General features: G+C 38.9%; 1 protein-coding gene across 2 annotated transcripts in view; it reads left to right on the top strand.

Annotated features, from left to right (window-relative positions):
- Window positions 1-18402, top strand: part of LOC107853493 (midasin) — a 64737-nt gene that overhangs the window by 2438 nt on the left and 43897 nt on the right. Inside the window, exons 4-17 of one of the 2 annotated variants that reach the window (XM_047410908.1) lie at window positions 8802-9076; window positions 9373-9579; window positions 9828-9988; window positions 12680-12789; window positions 12870-12989; window positions 13998-14070; window positions 14811-14933; window positions 15011-15095; window positions 15168-15264; window positions 15367-15492; window positions 15567-15623; window positions 15705-15881; window positions 15963-16088; window positions 16162-17913. In XM_047410908.1, coding sequence (XP_047266864.1) covers window positions 8802-9076; window positions 9373-9579; window positions 9828-9988; window positions 12680-12789; window positions 12870-12989; window positions 13998-14070; window positions 14811-14933; window positions 15011-15095; window positions 15168-15264; window positions 15367-15492; window positions 15567-15623; window positions 15705-15881; window positions 15963-16088; window positions 16162-17913 — 3489 coding nt within the window. Of the gene's footprint in view, window positions 1-8801; window positions 9077-9372; window positions 9580-9827; window positions 9989-12679; window positions 12790-12869; window positions 12990-13997; window positions 14071-14810; window positions 14934-15010; window positions 15096-15167; window positions 15265-15366; window positions 15493-15566; window positions 15624-15704; window positions 15882-15962; window positions 16089-16161; window positions 17926-18402 lie in introns of both variants that reach the window. The other variant, XM_047410907.1, reaches the window with a different exon arrangement.

Raw genomic sequence — 18402 nt, 5'->3', positions numbered from 1 at the left:
GGAGCCCCAAAGGATGGGGTCTAATGTTCAGAAGGGCCCTAAATGACTGGGAGGTTGTAAGAGTAGCAGACCTATTACATGTTCTAAACCTGATTCCAGGCACCTCCACAGAGCCTGGCAAACTGTTTGGAAATTACATAACATAGAAGTTTTCTCAGTGAAGTCTTGTTACTGGGAGAAGAATGCTAGTCACTCTTTGACAACAGTGTGGCCTTGGAAACTAATCTGGAAGATAAAGATTACTTTAGAAATTGCATGTTTCACTTGGTTAGTAATTGAAGAGCATGCCTAACACATGAAGTTCTACAAAGAAAAGGTATGCAGATCTGTTTAAGGTGTTATATGTGTGGACACGAGGCTGAGGTAAATGGCCACGTTTTTCTGTGTTGCAAGACAACTGCAGATCTTTGGAACATGTTCTTTTGTATAATTGGGTAAACTGGATAATGCCCAGTACCACTTTTGAGGTAGTAACACATTGGCAAGGAATTGGAAAAGAGAGGATCAAAGGAGGCGTAAGATTGTCCATGCTTGTATCTGGTGGACATTATGGAAAGAAAGGAACGAGAGATGCTATGAAGGGAAGGTTGGCAGCTCACAGATGATCAAGATGAGATTTCTTAGTCTTTTGTGTTTTTGGTATAAAAAGGATCTAGTGGGGGAAGTATATAGTTTAGTGGTGTTTGTAGGCCAACTGTAAAATTTTGAAAGTTTGCTTTGGTTTTGATTATGATGGCCCCCCCCTGCGGTTTGTAAATCCCTCCTCATCAGTTTCCTGATGACTTTTTGTGTGAATACAAAGTTACTTGTATCAAAAAAAAAAAGAAAAAGTCTTGACTTACTTTCCTGTAACAATTTCGTTTTGGAGGTGGCCCGCATTCCTTAATGCCGATGAATAATTGTTAAAAAAAAAGAGAATAGGAAAGCTTTTGAGGGAGTAGAGTTGAGTTTTTCTCAGTTGAGGAGATTACTCGGATCCCTAATTTTCTGTTGGTGCACGCACAGTCCCATGTTAGATAGAATATTGGGTGGAGTTCATATAGAATCATATTTTATAGATTCTTTACCTATTGATATATCTCTTGTATACAACCAATTTAGTTAGCCATGTTTATAAATGAAAATACTTTTACTAGATCAAAAAATGAGAACCAAGAGAAGCCCAAAAGCTGGGCAATGTCCTAGCACAGTACCAGTAAACAGAAGAAATATCTAATACCTTCGAAATTATGATTGTCGGTTCTCATTGGAGAAGCTAGTGCATGTTCAATTTTCCTTGGCTTCTTCTCTCTGTTAATTTCATTTATTCCAAAAAATTAACGTAAGTGAAAATGTTCCTTGCTGATGTAATCTTCTCACCTCTTTAACAATTAAACTCATTTGTCACGCTTGAAAACCAAGAGAATCCGAAAGCCAAATGATGTCCCTGGGCTGGTTTGGATCAATAGAACTAATTTTACTAGTTCTTTTTGCTTTCAGAATTAAGATTGGTGGTTCTTAATGAAGAAGCTTGAACATGTCATACTTGCCTTTTTTATTTTTAAGTCTTATGTTCATTTCTCTAGCTCAACAATGTAATTGGGATTTGTTTATTTTTCCCCATATCATTTTAGGACAAACCTTTTCTATGATGAACTTAAGATGCCACATGTGGTTACTTCTTCGCACTATACTCCAAAAGTGGAAGTTCCTCTGTATCTATATTTCTTCCCTTTCGTTGTTCCATTCTTCGAATATATTGATGGCCGGCGTAGAAATTACCTCCTAAACATAATTGGTGAGTTTCAAGGGTGAAACCATTTAACACGAACAAGTCCCTTTTGTATCTTCATCTTTCTATTCTTCTTCCAATCATTATAAGTTGATCAAGAAGTGTCGGAGAAATTTGTGAATTCTTCTCTCTTTGTATGCACTTTTCGATTTGGATAGGTAGTAGATGTAAGTGTTTTGAGAATGGGCTCCTATCCTTATATTCTGTGGTGTTCACAACTTAGTAAACATATAAATCTTGGTGTAGTAAAAATCCTGTAGATGATCTTCTCATGGTAGTAACTTCATTAACTCACGGCTTCTTAGGCAGGCGATTGCACTCATTATTTGTACCGACTGTGCACCTTCGCGGTGCGACTTGTTAAATAAGAACAAACTTATGAAGAGAAAAGAATTGTTGAAGATAACAACATATCTAGGGTAACTCCACAAGAATTGTTGAAGATAACAACATCATTATACCTAAGTTAATCCCATAAGAATGGTTAAGATAATTTAATATGTAGAAATGTGTTCCCTATCGATGGTAGCTTTTAGATGAGATGGTCACACAACATGGTATTTGAACATGCAAAGATCTTAGGTTCGTGGTTCACCGCCACACAATTATCAAATAAATATTCATGTGTTTGGATTGCCAAAAGAACTAGGTTACACACTTCGACAAAAATCATCATTAGATTATTCAAGAAATCATTGAAAAACTTCATCTAGTATCTCATTATCATTGGTGGCTACATTTGCATTATTAAGCTGTTCCATTCCATTTTTTCTATTTTCTTTAGGCTTTCAATTTATATGAGGGTGATAGGAGCTGAACTTGCAGTGTTCCAATCATTTGCCGGATGAGAGAGCACTCTGATGTGGACTGTAGGGTACCAATTATAGTTGGTTAAGTTCCTTATTGTTGGATTGGACTTTCTTTGTGGGAAAGGGCTATCATCAATAGGTAGTCACATTAAATCCTTCATTGAGAACAAACTTATCAAAGACGCGGTTAAGCCTTGAAACGAGGCTCAAAATGTGGTTTAACATTTCGCCTTGCTTAATGTGCGCTTCAATGTTGTCATCGAAGTTCTAAGACATCCTCTTTTGAAGATGCGACACTAAACAATTGATATTTCATTTTGTCGTAATATTTCTTCAATTTCTTTGATCATATATTTGTCATTCATGCTTATAATGGATGGTGGTTGGAGGATGAGAAACAGTGTAACTCCATTCAGGGGTGTTTTGTAGAGGGGTATCATGAAGGGGTGAGAAGGTTTTTCTCGACATCTCTTTTAAGGTTTTTCTCGAGTTGTAGGAAGCTTTTCCTAGTTTATACTGCATTTCTTGGTAGAGAGATGATAGTCCAACAACTTTGTAGTTCTCATGAGGATGCTATTCACTAGGATTTAAGATTGATAAGGAAGCTTCATGTTTGGGAGATGGAAGTATTTCACAATCTGTTAGAGCTTTTGTATGGGTTAGACACATCAAACAACTTGTAAGATGCATGGAGGTGGCAGGAGAGTGGTGGCTTATTCACTGTTAGCTCTTTTTATAAGAGGATGCTAGTGAGAGAGAAAGGTACCTTTCCTCGTGACTTCATTTGGATCTGTAGAGCACCAAGGAAGGTTGTTTCTTTGTATGGTTGGCAGCAAATGGTGTGATATTAATAGTGGAGAATCCGAGAAAGAAGAAAATCACCCATTTCAGTTGGTGCTTCATTTGTAAAGTACTGGTAGAAGAGTAGATCATCTTCTGCATTTTAAGGTGGCTAGTCGGTTTTGGAGGGTGGCCCTAAATTTGTTTAGGACGCGATGAGTCATGCCTGGCACAATGAAGGGGGCTTTGCAAAGTTGGACTCTTAAAAGAAGGTAGGAAAACATGATAGCATGGAGTGTTTCTCCCTTGGTAGTTATGTGAGTCGTTTGTAAAGAGAAATAAAAAGGCTTTTGAAGGGGTAGAACATGACTTCATAAAGTTCAAGAGTTATGTTTTGTACCTACTTTACTCTTGGTGTACTTGCAAGGTCCCAATTTGTATAGAGAATTGGACCTCTTTTGTTGAGAACCATATTTTGGTGTTGGTTTTCTTCTTTTGGCATATGTATACAGGGTTTCCTCCCAAATTTTAATAAAATTGTTTAACTTAACCAAAAAAGAGGTTCAAGAAGGGAGTAAAGTTAGTTTTTGGGGGCATTAAAGGTGTGGAAGGCTGGTGCTTAAGGATGAATTTTCAATTTTGTATAGATATCTTGCCAAACCTTCTAAAAAAGGATTCCTTTGTTTGGTTTGATAGCGCATCCACAACGTTTTTTGACCTCAAACGAGCCCTTAGTTCTGTTCCAGTTCTTGCATTGCCAGATTTCTCAAAAGTGTTCTCTGTGGACACTAATGCCTCTGGTACGGGAATTGGAACAGTGTTATCTCTAGAAGGGCACCCCATTGCTTTTTTCAGTCAAAAATTATCTCCCAGGATGCAAGCGGCTTCCACTTACACGAGGGAAATGTTTGCTATTACCCAAGCTGTCCAAAAGTGGCATCAATATCTTTTGGGTCGCAAATTCATCATCATCACTGACCAACAGCCGCTGAAATCTCTTATGAGTCAAGTGATTCAAACACCAGAACACAGCAATGTCTATGTAAGTTGATTGGTTGTGACTTTGAGATTGTCTATCGGCCGGGGAAATTGAATTCAGCTGCTGATGCCTTATCCAGGAAACCAGCCATGATGGCTCTTACTGTGGCTATCACAGAAATGGCTTTGGTTGACAAGCTCAAGCATTTGAATAAACTGATGCTTATTTGCTTCAACTCCAGCATCAGTTGCGCGATGATCCTGACTCCATGCCTCACCTCACCTTCCAAGAAGGTCTGCTTCTTTTTCGTAAGTGTCTGATTATTCCCCCGGACCCGGCACTAAAACATTTGCGAAGAATTTCTGTCTTCTAAAATTGGAGGTCATGCTGGTATTGCGTGGTCTTTTCACCGCCTTTCATCCAATTTCTTTTGGCCGGGTATGCGCAAGAATGTCAAGCAGTTCGTCCTACAGTGCCAAGTCTGCCAGCAAATGAAGGAGACACATTCGAAACCTGCTGAACTTCTTCTTCCACTTCCTATACCTGCTTCAATTTTTGAGGATATTTCTATGGATTTCATCACTGGCCTCCCACCTTCTCAGGGTCGTACAGTCATTCTGGTAATTGTGGACAGGTTGTCAAAATATGGCCATTTCATCGCCTTGACCCCAAAATTCACTAGTCACAAGATCGCAGAAGTGTTTGTCCAAGAATACATTCGACTACATGGCTTTCCTTCCTCAATTGTTTCAGACCGCGATTCTATTTTCTTGTCTGATTTTTGGGTTGATCTGGTTGAGATCAATAGACTTTAAGGGACTAAATTATCCAAGAGTTCTGCTTATCACCCGCAATCGGATGGACAAACAGAGGCTCTTAACAAGTGTCTTGAGATGTATCTTCGATGTTTTGCTGCGGATATCCCTGCTACTTGGTTTCGCCTACTCCCGTGGGCCGAATTTTGGTACAACACTTCATACCAACATAGCTCTAAGCTTACCCCTTTTGAAGTTGTTTATGGTCGGCCTCCCCCAACGGTAACTCGATACATCAGGGATGACACTTCCAATCCAGATGTGATAGTCTCTTTGTCGCCGAGATGAAACGTTGTCCCTCTTGAAGTCCAACTTGCAGGCTGCCCAAGAACGTATGAAGCGGAATGCTAACAAAGGACGCAAAGATGTAAGCTTTGAGATTGGAGATTGGGTATATGTTCGATTACGTCCCTACAGGCAGCTCTCTATTCGCCTTCAGCGCCATACAAAACTTAGTCAAAGATTCTTTGGTCAATTTAAGGTGCTTCATCGTGTGGGTGAGGTTGCCTACAAACTGGATCTCCCATCTTCCTCAAAAATACACCCTGTCTTTCATGTTTCGGTTCTGCGAAAGTGTTTAGGGAACCCTGATCAACAGGTTACTCCCATTGATCTTATCGGCGAAGACTCATCTCTGCTGCTCACACCTGAGAACATTTTGGAGCAGCGTATTATCACAAAGGGAGGGCATCAAATAACCCAGTTCTTGGTCAAATGGCAGGGGTTGCCTCCTTCTGAGGCCACTTGGGAAGACCTTCCTACACTGACTCATCAGTTTCCAGACTTGAACCTTGAGGACAAGGTTAGTCTTCATGGGGGTGGCAATGTAACAAACCTGCAGGTCCACTCGAGTACACTGAGGCGCAGCAGTAGGGACAAACAGTCCCCAAAATACCTGGTTGAGTATGTGGTCCTAAAAGCCAACAGAGGACCACTACCTCTGTCAAATACTACTGCACATATTGCACCAGCCTGCCAAGAAACATCCAAATGAATACCCTGCTATATAAACATCACAAGAGCTTTAGAGGAGGGCATGGAAGAACTTACATCTTATTTTCTTAGCTAAACTTTTAGCATTCTGGAATCTCTCTTTTCTATTTTCTCTTTTTTATCTATCTTTTGCCTAACTCTATATGGTGGCAGTCTGTCCGGCCATGTCGTATGGAGCGGAGTGTTGGCCAGTTAAGAACTCTCACATTCAAAAAATGAAGGTGGCGGAAATGCGGATGTTGCGTTGGCTGTGTGGGCTGACTAGGGGGAATAGAGTTCGGAATGAGACTATCAGGGAGAAGGTTGGTGTGACTCCAGTGGAGAATAAGATGCGGGAAGTTCGATTGAGATGGTTCAGACATGTGATGAGGAGGGGCATGGATGCCCCGGTTTGTAGGTTTGGGAGGCTAGCTTTGGATGGTTTTAGGTGGGGTAGGGGTAGGCCGAAGAAGTACTGGGGAGAGGTGATTAGGCGGGACATGGAGCAGTTACAGCTCACTGATGACATGACCCTAAATAGGAAGATCTGGAGGACGCGAATTAGGGCAGAAGGCTAGGGTCATTTTGGGTCGCTAGTGTAGGGAATTACTTGGTGGGGGTATTGTTCTTGTTATGATATCTTGTTTCATGCTTTATTACGAATCTGTTTACTTTTCTCTGTTTTCTATTACTTGTGGGTGTCGTATTTATGTTATGCCATCTTGTTCCATGCTTTACTATGTATTTGTGTAGTATTCTGTGTCTCGAGCCGGGGGTCTATCGGAAACAACCTTTCTACTTCTTTAGAGGTAGAGGTATGGACTGCGTACATCTTACCCTCCCCAGACCTCACTATGTGGGAATACACTGGGTTTATTGTTGTTGTATAGATATCTTGCCAAAGAAATGAGTTTGTTCAACGAGTTAGGGGGACACAAGGGGATAAGTGCTTCTGGGATTTGAGGTTCAGAAGAAATTTTCAGGATTGGGAGGTGATTGTAGGTTTTTTCCTTTTTGGTATGCCTCTTGTATATGACTATGTTGGTCTTGTTAGTATCAATGAAATCCATGAAACCGTTTAATAGATTCAAAAAAAAATTATTATAGTTTTGCATAACAACAATAACAACAACAACAAACCCAGTGTATTCCCACAAAGTAGGGTCTGGGGAGGGTAAAATGTACGCAGTCCATACTGCTACCTCCGAAGTAGTAGAGAGGCTGTTTTCGATAGACCCCGGCTCAAGATAAAGATAGTTTTGTATGTGTGTGTGTGTATATATATATACCCATGCTTTATTTGCGCTTTTTGCTTTTGATAACACTGATTGAGAATATTATGGTTGCAGTCTTAATAGAACTGGAATTTTTTTTTGTTTTAGTAGTTACTTTTTGATTCGAATTTTCTGATCTTTGAAAGTTTTTGGCAACCCTTGCTTATAATGAGATATATGTGTAGCAATACATGTTGAAAACTTACCTATGGTCTATATACCAAACACTTAGGTTTTGTATATCTAGACGAGGGAAGGCTTCTAGATCTAATATGTCTATTGAGCTTTTCATTGTTTCCACATTGTTCTGAGTTAGGGAGTCAAATCAACATCATACCTAGTATTCGACGAAGTGCGGTAAGGAGATGGTAAGTGTACGAAGACCTTACCTCTAGCTCAGAGGTGAGGTGGTGAGGTTGGAGGTTGCTTCCGATAGACCCCTCATCAAGACAGAACAATCTACATATAGTAGCAGAAAAATACTACAAACACACCCAAGGGTGTGGCGTAGTGGTCAATGAAGTTGGTTGAAAGCCTGAGGTCTCAGGTTTGAATCCCAGTAGAGACAAAAAATACTAGGTGATTTTTCCCATCTGTCCTAACCTTGGTGGGGAGAATTACTTGATATCTGCTACAAGTGGAGTTGACAGGTATCTCGTAGATTTAGTCGAGGTGCATCAAAGTTGGTCCGAACACCAGGGTTATCAAAATAAATAAATAATAATACTATAAAAGACCTACAAGAAACATTATGTAGTAGCAGAAATCGAAGAACAAAAAACTACTTGGGTAGTCCTATGACTACTAATAAGGGCAACAAGACGATACACTCCTATATACAAGTATGAGTATACTCCTACCTACTAACCTTCTACCCAAATACGTGTCCGCCACACCTTTCTATCTATAAGGTCATGTCCTCCAGCTGCAAATGTGCATGTCACGTCTAATTACCTCTCCCTAATACTATTCTGTCTGCCTCTATCTCTCCTAAATCCATCCATAGCCAACGTCACCTCCACACTGGGCGGGTGTGCATCTCCTCAGCACATGTTCGAACCATCTCAACTTTGCATCTCACATTTTCTCTTCCACTGAAGTTACTCCTACCTTATCTCGGATATCTGCCTTTTTAATTCTCTCCCCTAGTATACCACACACCCACCACAACATCCAATGAGTTAAATAGAGTACCTAATTACTATTGTAAACTCGTTTTCTTGTGCAAGTCTATGACATTAAGTTGCTGTTAGTGCTAGCTATGTGGTTATGATTTCTCCACTGGATTCAAAATGTCCTTATTCTTCTGTGGTTTTCTTCTCTCTATTTTTGGGTATAAGTATTATTTTTTCCCAATTAGTATAGCAAATTTTATAAGCTGCCTAACTACTCTCTTATTAGGATGGAGCTGGTTTGCTGAATGCAGTACGAGTTTCATATCGTCTCCTTCTAGCAGAGCCTGAAGTTTTTGTCACAATGTGGGACTGGTCTTGCCTTCTGGACAATATAAGTCAGTTTCATGATTTTTATTTGGGTAGAAATGAAGAACCAAACAGAAGTGAGTGTGACATATTATGGTGTGTGATAAGAATTCTGTCAATACTTTTGAAGTTAAATGACCGAGTTATAGCAAAATTCAATCTATGTTCTCAAGAGGCATGTTCCTGTTTACTACGGTAAGTGTTGCATTCTAGTTCATTGAGTAAAAGTTACATTCTGTAAGAGACTAGTGTATCTTGATGCAAGTCACAGCAAATCCTTAGTTTGAAAAGGCTATTGGAATTGGAGCTAGATATTTGATACCGGATGCTGCTACTTTCTTGGTTAATGCTCTAGTTCGTGATATGAATAATGTTTTGACTGCAGAGAGTATTTTTTGTATGATGTGCAGCATTTCATCCGATTATTAGAATTTTGATCTGAATCGTCTCATACGTTTTCTCACGTTTGCATTGATGTTTCAAATCCACAGCTGGGAAGAATATTGTCAGGATGTAGCACTGGAGAAAGCAGCCTGGTATCTTGAATCCTCACATGAAAGTAATCGTGACTTAGCTGGTGGAAGTACGAGATTTAACCAATGTCAATCGCTGCACTCTTCACCTTTTGATTCTTTAGTTCCATCCTCCTCAACCATTCTAGAGTATGGACTCTTAAAGGGGGACAAGAAGGTGACATGGTAAGAGCAGTCCCAAAATTAGCAATCTCTGTTACAATTTGCTTGTAATTTGGGTTGTGGAGGTGTTAAAAAGTTGGCATTTACGTTGGTGATTCAGCAATTAGGGGTAGTTGGGAAGTGGGTTGATTACAAAGTGGGGTCCTTGAGATATCCTTTATACCAGACCTTTAACTTTTTGGATTTCTTTGTCCACGCTGCTGCTTTCTTCCCTAAATGGCATTTAACGTTGATCTTTTAAAAACGTGCAGGGATTGTGGGAAACCTTTCGTCTTGACTTCTGCTATGCAGAAGAGCTATGAGATGGTGTTCCTGGCTTTTAGTCAGAGGTGGCCAGTGCTTTTGTATGGCCCAGCAGGTTCAGGAAAAACTGCATTGATTTCAAAGTTAGCAGAACTTCATGGGGGTCGGGGTATGTTGTTTGTTGCCCATAAATCAATCATCAGTAGCAATGTTTATCTTTTGTATGATGGATTTTTTTTTGTTGCATGATTGTTGGCTGTGGATATTTGGTTGAGCTTGTAAAGTTGGTGTATCTCGACTTCAAGACCAGAGGGATGTAAACTAGTCAAAACGACAAAAACTAGTCATGAATATTTAAAAAGATTGAAGTACTTGTTATTGTTCATTTAAAAGGTTGACATCCATGGAAAAGGTCTCATATGTTCTTTTCCCTCATTTTATGTGGTTAATTAGTCTTCTAAAAGTATAAAATAAAAAATAGTAGCATGCATTTGAATATTTTAGTTCATTATATTCCTTTAGTCCCCATTTTTTTCACTTTATTGAGATTCAAATCTGAATCATTCGGATCTCAACTCTGTAAATGCACTTGCCTTTTTTCGGCTTACAGCTACATTTTTTTTTTCTAAAGAAATCTGATTTCTTTGATCTCATTCGAGTTACTGATTTATGAGAAGATGTGCTTCAACTACTGCTTTATCCACCCGCACCTCAAGCTTTTGCCGTATGTCCCACTAGCAACAACCATCACCACTGATCATCTCCATTCGTACACCTCTGCTAGCCACCCCACCACCGTCATGTCACCATACAATCGACAACATTAACCAACCAGCAACCACCGCACTTAAACTTGGGTTTGATATTTCTTTTTTTTTGCCTTCTTTTTTTCGGTTTCTTGTTGAAGTAGATATGAGTGAATCTGGAGTAAAGGGAGATGGATTAGGCTCATTAGCCTATTGTGGGGCCTCAGAGCCATTTAAGTGGCTTGATGAGCTCAATATATATATCTTAAGTTTCTTCAGAAACTCTTGCACAATCGATGAGAAACAAGTGTAGCATTCTCTAGCGGCCTTCCGTGTGTTCTTGGACTTGCCCTTGGATTTGATATTTCCTTTTCCCCCTCTTTTTTTGGGTCTTTTTTGACGTAGATATGAGTGAACCTTGAGTAAAGGGAGACAGATTAGGCTCATTAACATATTGTGGGGTCTTGAGCCATTTAAGTGGTATATGTGTGTGTGTGTGTGTATATATATATATATATATATTGGGAGAGAGAGTGGGTGAAGCGGGCTTTGATTTTGCGGGAAGACTGACTTGAGACTTTACCAGTCACGCAGACCATTCTTCATAAGCACTTGTTGGCAGGGGTTTACAAGCAGTTTTGAGTTGACAGGGAGAAACAAATATAATAGAACAAGAAGAGAGAAAGCGATTATGCAAATGGGCTCACCAAAGTTTTTGTGATACTTTGTGAAAGAACCTTGGTGTTCAATCCATAACCTTGAGACTTGAGTAACCTAATACCGGTCATATCCCTTTAGAAGCCCTGGATTACTGTTGAGTACAAGTAAACCCTGGATTACTGTTGAGTACAAGTATAACATTTTCTGACACCTCATTGTCTGCCTCCGCCACACGGCCTCCACCAGCAATCACCACTGCATAGTCATCACCTCTGGCCAAGATTGCACAACCAGCATGCGCAACCAGTATCCGTGGCACTTGGCAGCTCTGTAACTCACACCCACCCCCGGCTACCGTTGACCACCAACATTGCTAGTAACCTTTATAATGTGCTTCATCAAATATTTTTGTAATATAATGTAAATTAAGATTTTCTCAAATATTTTCTGGATGTGGTATTTTACTGTCTTATTATTTGAACGTCTAGTTTTTAACTAATGATAGATCGTTTAGAACAAATAGTTTTAGTTAAAGTGTTCAGATTGGAGTTCACATGTTTGGACAATGTGTGGGTGAAGTTGAAAAGACTTGAGTTTTTGATTGAAGTCAGAGAATAGCATTTGGAATTTGAAATTGAAGATTGTGGGTGAACCATTATGCCAGTGGAAATACTCTTTCTAACAAGCTTCAATTTCTGAAGTTGAATAATGGATTAAAGTATAAAACAATAATTGATTTGCAAATAATTTTTTGTTATATGTCTATGGCATCTCTGTCCAAAAGCCTACGAATATATATATTAAGATTCAAACATCTTAATCTTAAAAAAAAATCAAGTGTGGCCCTAATGCTGTAAATGTGGTTTAAACTTCTGTTGATGAAGTCAAAATTAGTCAAACTGTATGGAGGTGGCATATGATGGGGTAACTAATTTGGTTCCCATAGTGTTCATAAATGTCTTAACCCTGAAGTCCCAAGTCTCCAATAACCAGCAGGGAGCATCCTTAACATTTTCAAAAATTCCTTTCCCCAGATTTGGTAACGTATGCCTCATGATCATCTTGTGCTTCAGTTTCTCTTCTAAGTTTGTGATCTTTATACAGATTGAGTGACAGTTGTTTTCATATCCTTGACCATATACAGTATACTGCAAAAGACTCTTCATATCTTTCACAAGCTGAATGTGGTACTGTCACTTGATATTCAAGTTTCAGTTGACATTCTAGATTTTTAATTGATTTATGCATTGCCATGAAGTTTTGAAAATTTTTAGTGGATGGGCATTTGACCCCAATTTTGAATATGCACTTGTGCAACTTGTGAGTATGATTCTCTATATCCATCCACTTTCATAAACTGAGGACATTTTTCTTATGCTGCTTTGAAAAAGCTCTTGGTTTGGTTGGACTGTGTCTGCTGTTTTCTTATTGATAAATTTTCAATTAAAAAACAGTTTTATTCCTTCAAATGGACGAGCAAGTTGATGGCAAGATGTTAGTTGGCACTTATGTATGTACAGAGCAACCTGGTGAATTCAGATGGCAGCCTGGTTCACTTACCCAGGTTTCTTACTCGTTTGATAAATCGATAGGTATTTCATTGTTCCTACCTTGTCATGGAGTGATGATTATTATGATGTGCAGGCTGTTTCCAATGGATTCTGGGTTGTCTTTGAGGATGTTGATAAAGCGCCTCCTGATGTTCAATGCATCTTATTGCCTCTGTTAGAAGGCGCAACTTCATTCTTCACTGGGCATGGAGAGGTATTTTGGGATATTGCCTCTGTTTGATGCTCTTTTGACTGCATGCTGCTTTCCTAATTATCTTGATATATTTATGGTTGTAATATTTTGACTATCTCCGACTTTACAATCTGTAAAAGCAGACCATGAAGGTAAGTGGTGGTCTACTCTTTCTTTTTGTGCAGTTTCGCAAAGCTCTTCAACTAGCTTCGTGTAAACATACTGTTTCATTTCAAGCTAAGTTGCTCGGACTCTCCAAAAACGTTTGTCGGATCCTTCAAAAATGCACTAATTTTGGAGGATCCGACATGCACCCATAGGCATTTTTGTAGAGTCCGAGCAACTTAGATTTCAAGTAATCAGTTGTTTGATTTTTGTCAATTTCAGCCATTTATATTGTTGCTATTGTGTATCACTTAATAATATTATGCTTATTTATGAGCGTTTAAATCTATATAGGAAATTTGAGTGACCACTTTGATGATTGAACTGTTCATTGCTCTGAAGTAGGGGAATATAAGTCAATATTACTCTTTAGTCTTTACATCTGAATGAAAGTGAAATTCTTTTTCTTCAATGTTCCCATTGATTGGACAAGTTGTGATTTTCTAACTTGTGGTAACTGTATCTTTTCTATCTCACATCTGTGGTAGTGGTATAATATACTGGGTATGTTGTTGTTGTTGTTGGTAACTGTATCTTTCCATAAGGAATATATTCAGCAGTGCCTTGGCCATCATTATTCATATTACATTTCTTGACAAATCCCAGAACAAAAAGAAGGTTAACAGACATCTGTGTGCTTTTCATTCTTCTATATCTTGGCTGTTTAGTTATTAGTTAAGCAGATGATGTTGCTATTTCCCACCAATATTTGTTGTTTCAAAAGGCTAGGCCTTTTATTTCACCTTCATGTTCTGGTTGGTCCTTGCATCCTAGCATTCACAAGTTGATTGGTGAAATGCTACATTGATTCTTGTGCAAATTATTCTGATGATGAATGAACACAATACGCATGAACCACTGCAGGGAATTAGAGTTCATGAAGGTTTTCGGTTATTTTCCACGATGAAAAGCACTAAGCTAGATATATCTATGGAAGGTTGGTATTCTGACTTATAAATTTTGTTGTCTTATAGCTAACAAAAAAAATCAACATTCTTCTTAAATGTATCTGTTTTTTCTAGTTACCAGTATTTGGAGTCTGTTGTTAGTTCCCCCCTCCCCTCCTTTCCTCAGCCTTTTTGTAAAAATCAGCAGGCGCTTATGGTTACAATGCTTAGTGAGAAATAGATTCCCTGCATTTGCAGTTCTTCTTTTGTTTTCTGATAATTGGTAGGTGAACTTCTTTTGCTGCTTGAGCGCCTCTCAAGAGTTCTGGTCGATTTTCTTCCTACATGTTCACACTTTGATTAAACGTTAGTAGAAGTGGGTTTGGGACCTCGAAGTAATAAAACCTCTTCCCAAGACACCTTCACTACTGTGTCAGTCCTTTGTGTCTTTGGGTGATCTTTCTCAAACAATTGCGAGTCTTTTTCCAATTGTTGGTTAGCATTCTCAGACTGTTTGGGAAGCAAGCTCTGAATTTAGAACTGACAAGATTCTGATATATGAAAACTACAAGCTTGTCCTCAGAATGTGTCAATTTTTTTAGCTCCTGGGTGGGATATCTCTAACACCGTTTGCATGGTACTAGTACTAATTTTTTGCTGTTAATATTATTGATATCGATAGTACTTCATTTTATTGCAAAATGTATATCTTGTTATCTATTTTACCTTTTCTTATTATTTTTTGAGTTACTTTCCATTATTAGCTGAAAGTGGCGTCATTCTTTGATAGGTAAGAGTTCTGTTAGTGCACTTTGGCGGAGAGTAATGATTGCACCTTCAAGTCATCAGGACTTGCTGAAGATTGTGAATAAGTGGTATCCGGAATTGAAGTCTTTGTCAACAGAACTTATTGGTATGTTAGATCTAATCATTCTTCATTGGTTGTCTACCTCTAGAATATCTATTTAGTGCTGTGGCCGCATCTTGCAGGAACATTTGATAGAGTTAATGAGCTAGTAGGATGTCATTTTGGAACTGGTGCCTTTGTAGGTTCTCATGGAAGGTTTTCACTGAGGTAAGCTCTGTTACGACACGTTAGCTGAATCTGCTGAATATTGTCGGCTTTAACCGTGCGTATCAATTGCAGAGATCTTCTCAAATGGTGCAAGAGAATTGCAGGTTTAGGTTTTCATTTTGGCAGGGACGATTTTCCAACTTATGCCCGTGAAAACATATATAAGGAGGTGTGTGAAGACAGGGGTCTAACATGAAAAGTAATGTTCATTTCATCTTTCCTTGCTAAATATTTCGGTTATGCTTAAAAGGTGGATGATTTGACTTTGTAGGCTGTAGATATCTTTGCTGCCTTTTTAACTGCTGAAAAACGGCTGGCTGTAGTGAAAGAGCTAGCAAAAATGTGGTCAGTAGGACCAGTGGAGACTTTGTATCCCATCAATAGGCCTGTTATTCAGGTATTTGTTATTTGGTAATGTTATATTTTCATAGCTAAAGCAGCTCAGTTTTCTTATTTGTAACGTCTCTGCAGGAACTAGCATCTGATTTACATATTGGCAGGGTTGTACTTAAGCGCAACCACAGGGCTGTGAGTGAATGAACTTTGATTATTTTTGATAATGCAGGATATTCTTTTGTTCCTTTCTGAAGTGCTTTATGATTGTTATAGACCTGGGAAGAGAAGAAGCATTTCGTTGAGATTCGTAATTTAATCCACATACTTGAGAGAATAGCTTGCTCTGTTAAGTATAATGAGCCAGTTCTTTTGGTGGGTGAGACTGGTACAGGGAAAACCACTCTTGTACAGAGTCTTGCTTCGAAACTTGGTCAAAAACTTACAGTCCTGGTATGTTCAGGAAAGATTTGTGAACAAGAAGATTGAAATTTGCATTTAACAGCCTCACTGAACGAGTTATATATATTGCAGAATTTGAGTCAGCAAAGTGATATAGCCGACTTGTTGGGTGGATTCAAACCAATTGATGCTCAGTTCATATGTATACCCCTTTATAAGGAGTTTGAGAACCTATTTACTGCTACATTTTCTTCCAAGGTAATTGTCAGGATTTTACTTTTCTAAATGTTGTTTCGTTCTGCTTAGGCAATTTAACAATCTATTCTTTCAGGAGAATGGAGATTTTCTTGTACGTTTAAGGAAGTTTGTTTCTGAAAAGAATTGGAAGATGTTATTAGGTGGATTTCAGAAAGGTGTCCGAAAGATAATTGAAATAGGAAGATCTGGGTCCGGTACAAAGCGGAAGAGACCTTTGGGTGAAGAACTGATAAAGGCTTGGGAAACCTTTTCCGTTAAACTAGATAAAGCGCGTATGCACATTGGTGCTTCTGGTGGAATGATATTTTCTTTTGTAGAAGGAGCTTTTATTACTGCACTTAAGAATGGTGAATGGATACTGCTTGATGAAGTGAACTTGGCTCCTCCGGAGACTTTGCAGCGAGTTATCAGTGTACTTGAAGAAGAGACTGGATCTCTATGTTTGACTGAAAGGGGTGATGTTGATTATGTAAATAGACACGCAAACTTCCGCATATTTGCCTGCATGAATCCTGCAACTGATGCTGGGAAGAGAGACTTGCCCAATTCGTTAAGGAGCAGATTTACAGAATATTTTGTTGATGATTTCTTGGATGATGAAGACCTTTCTTTGTTTATTAGTCAGTTTATTAAAGAGGATCATTCAAATAGAGAACTAGTCAGTAAAATTGTACAGTTCTATAAAACAGCCAAGAAGCAATCTGATGATAAATTACAGGATGGTGCTAACCAGAAACCCCAATATAGTTTAAGGTCTCTTTACCGTGCGCTAGAGTACACAAAGAAAGCAGAGAGAACTTTCGGACTTCAGAAAGCCCTTTATGATGGTTTTTGTATGTTTTTTCTGATTGCATTAGATGAACCAAGTGCTAAACTAATGAATCAATTGATTACTAAATATTTATTAGAGGGCAAAATGCCTCCACAGATCTCCTTTGATGCTTACTTGTTAGATAAAGGAAATTCAAGGTCTGATGATTTGTTGGAGAGCTATGTTTTGACTAAGAGTGTGAAGGATCATATTAGAAACTTGGCGCGTGCCATATTTATTGGAAGATACCCAGTTCTACTTCAGGGGCCTACATCTAGTGGAAAGACGAGCCTAGTCCAGTATCTTGCTGCGATAACCGGTCATGAGTTTGTGAGGATCAATAACCATGAACACACTGATCTGCAGGAGTATATGGGTTCCTATGTTACTGATGCAAATGGGAAGCTTGTCTTTCATGAGGGTGCACTTGTTGAGGCAGTTCGAAATGGTCAGTGGATAGTTCTGGATGAGCTAAACCTTGCCCCATCAGATGTGTTAGAAGCTTTGAACAGGTTGCTTGATGATAATAGAGAGCTTTTTGTCCCTGAATTATGTGAAACCGTTCGAGCACATCCGAACTTCATGCTGTTTGCCACACAGAATCCACCAACCTTATATGGTGGTCGCAAAATTCTTTCACGAGCATTTCGCAACCGTTTCGTGGAGATCCATGTTGATGAAATTCCAGAAGATGAGTTGAGCACAATATTGACCAATAGATGTGAAATCCCAGAAAGCTATGCTAGGAAAATGATTGCTGTCATGAAGGAACTGCAATTGCATAGGCAGAGTACAAAAATTTTTGCTGGAAAACATGGTTTCATTACTCCACGTGATCTGTTTCGGTGGGCTAACCGTTTCAGGGAATTTGGGAAGTCCTACGAAGACCTAGCTCGTGACGGTTATTATTTGATGGCTGAGAGACTGCGAGATAATGACGAGAAAAAAGTTGTCCAGGCAGTTTTGGAACGGCAGTTGCGGGTTAGACTGTCTGAGGATGATATGTTCAAGCAGGTTTTCTCTCTGGTACCTCTCACTACTTATGCTGTTACGTACATAGTAATAAGTTTTTAACTCTTGTGGTTGACTCGTTATTGATGCTGGGAGGTTCTCTAATCTTATGGAGTTACCAGTTTTACATCCCTTTGACTTTTTCAAAAGATATTCCAGAAAATTTTCATAATGAAATTATTTTTTGCTTGATACTGACTTTTCAAATGTTGAAAGAGCAAGTCTCAGCACATCCTTTGTGCAGGTAATATATACAAATGTTACCTTTCTCAAAACAAGAGCAAGTCTGTTGATGCAGCTGCAGGGGGCTAAGTTTTTATTTTAATCAAAATAAATAGGATTTATGAACAATGGTCAGAAAATCCACCCGTATACATACAATAAACAACTTTCTGGAACCACCTTTTCCCTCCGGTGATCCTTACGGTCATCGGAAATCACCGCTGTTTATTTCTTTCTCAAACCTTCTTCTAGAAATGGAAGATTGTATTT

Source organism: Capsicum annuum, chromosome 4, assembly GCF_002878395.1.
Source record: "Capsicum annuum cultivar UCD-10X-F1 chromosome 4, UCD10Xv1.1, whole genome shotgun sequence".
Classification (NCBI taxonomy): Eukaryota; Viridiplantae; Streptophyta; class Magnoliopsida; order Solanales; family Solanaceae; genus Capsicum; species Capsicum annuum.
This window is presented reverse-complemented; position numbering and strand designations above follow the sequence as displayed.